At 29.6% G+C, this 2207-nt stretch overlaps 1 protein-coding gene across 1 annotated transcript in view; it reads left to right on the top strand.

The window, feature by feature from the left end:
• Positions 1 to 1868, top strand: part of LOC106474189 (contactin-associated protein-like 3) — a gene marked incomplete at its 3' end in the record, with an annotated part of 40876 nt that extends 39008 nt beyond the window's left edge. Inside the window, exon 12 of the mRNA XM_013934880.1 lies at positions 1648 to 1868. Coding sequence (XP_013790334.1) covers positions 1648 to 1868 — 221 coding nt within the window. The remainder of the gene's footprint in view (positions 1 to 1647) is intronic.
• Positions 1869 to 2207: the final 339 nt, after the last annotated feature.

The following is a 2207-nucleotide window of genomic DNA, read 5'->3' as shown; positions in this document are numbered from 1 at the left end:
AGATCTGGACACTTTTCTGTCATTTGGTACATGGTCGTTTATCTCATGTTTGGGACAGTGGCAGTCTTCCTTCTGTCCCGAAGGCTGCATAAACGAAGATACTTAATAAGTATTATTGAGTTTAGGTGTAATGCTCTATAACTGTCATAATTTTCCTGGCTTTCTAACTATGCAAGAAGAGCCATTAAAAATTCAGTTAAGCTCATTGAGAGAGAGAGAGAGAGAATTTCAAACTGAATGACAAAACAAACAGTACCCTGTAGAGAAAACATTGTAACCTACTATAACATTTGATAGATTAAAACTTTGGTGTTCTATTAGTTATAAATAATATAATATTAAACAAAGAGAACTATTGGTAATTTGTGAAAGAAAGGATGTGACAGGTGGGTGTGGCAAGAGGATGTGACAGGTGGGCATGGGAAGTGGGTGTGATTTTCTAGCTTATTGCTCCTTAAACAAATAAGATTAAAGGCTATAAAAATTATTCTTTGCCTGAGTAATATCTGTATTATAATGAGTAATTTACATTAAATTGCATACTTTTAGGAGGGGTGGTAAATAAATTTGAGAAGAGGGAAGACCAAGAGAGCAAATGTCAAATTCTCATAATAGGGAAGATTGAGGGTTTAAATTTTTTTTTTTATGAAATTAAGAACTTAAAACATATATATTATTAAAAGTTGATTTATTACCTATTTTTTATGCAAAGTTTATTTATATGTTTGGATAATAAAATAGTTTAATTAAATTTTGAATGTAACTCAAAGGTTGTGACATGTACACTTTAACCTGCCCTTTGTGAAAGGATTGATGTAGGAAATTTAAGTGAAGTATTTTTAGCTGTAATTTATAGTAAATGATAAACTTGTGAAGAGTAAGTTAATTTTAGAATTCTTTTGATATTTACCTGATATTGGGTGTGTTGTAGGTCTGCGTGGTTTATATAGGATGTGGTGTAAATGTTGTTTATAGAATAAGGTATTGGAGTGTGTTTTAATGGATAACAAGCTACTGTGATAGGAACTGCTACATAATGGATAAATTGAATATGATCTATACCAGGTTTTGCAACAAAAAACAAACCTACAGACACTCAAAACAAGCCACTCTTTAAACCAACCAACAGTTGTATTAAAATGCTATAGTAACAAATGTTTAAATAAAACAAAGCTCACATATGTGGGAAGTATTGCAGACTTGGCAACCTGATCTATACACTTGTGTAAAGAACAAGGTTTGTGTCGTGCAGTATTGTATAATTAATTTGATTTGTTTTTTAAGTCACCAAATTTTTTATTTTTCTATACATTTTAATATTAAAGTTTAATAAAAATGAAATTATATCCATAAATTTCACTAATATACTTAATTAATTTTTTCTTTAATATGATCTGTATTGTTCTGGTAATATTTCTAACTTGTACTGATTTTTGGGTAACTGAAGCTATTACATTGTAATAGTATGTTTATATTAGAAGTTACAGTATTTTTGTTAAACCTGGGTGTTGAAAATAATTGTATGTATGTTTAAACTCTCAGTATATTGAAAGTGTAAAGTTAGTTACCATTAATTGTATTAACTCACTTTCCATATTTTCCATTGAAGTAATAATGTGTGAAAGAAAGTTGTTTTTGTTTTTGTAGTGCTCCTGACATTGTTAAGGACTGTAGTCCTTCTTGTTCTCCAAACCCTTGTCAGAATGGAGGAACATGTGAAGAATTCTGGGGCTCATACAAGTGTTACTGTGCTAACCCAATAGCTCACACTGGAGATAACTGTGAACACAGTGAGATCTATATTTACATAACATTTATTAGATACACGTTTTGTATATTAGTTATTATGGTAGATAACTGTGAACACAGTGAGATCTATATTTACATAACATTTATTAGATACACGTTTTGTATATTAGTTATTATGTAGGGTATGGTAGATAACTGTGAACACAGTGAGATCTATATTTACATAACATTTATTAGATACACGTTTTGTATATTAGTTATTATGTAGGGTATGGTAGATAACTGTGAACACAGTGAGATCTATATTTACATAACATTTATTAGATACATGTTTTGTATATTAGTTATTATGTAGGGTATGGTAGATAACTGTGAACACAGTGAGATCTATATTTACATAACATTTATTAGATACATGTTTTGTATATTAGTTATTATGTAGGGTATGGTAGATAACT

Source organism: Limulus polyphemus, unplaced genomic scaffold, assembly GCF_000517525.1.
Source record: "Limulus polyphemus unplaced genomic scaffold, Limulus_polyphemus-2.1.2 Scaffold6929, whole genome shotgun sequence".
Lineage (NCBI taxonomy): Eukaryota > Metazoa > Arthropoda > Merostomata > Xiphosura > Limulidae > Limulus > Limulus polyphemus.
This window is presented reverse-complemented; position numbering and strand designations above follow the sequence as displayed.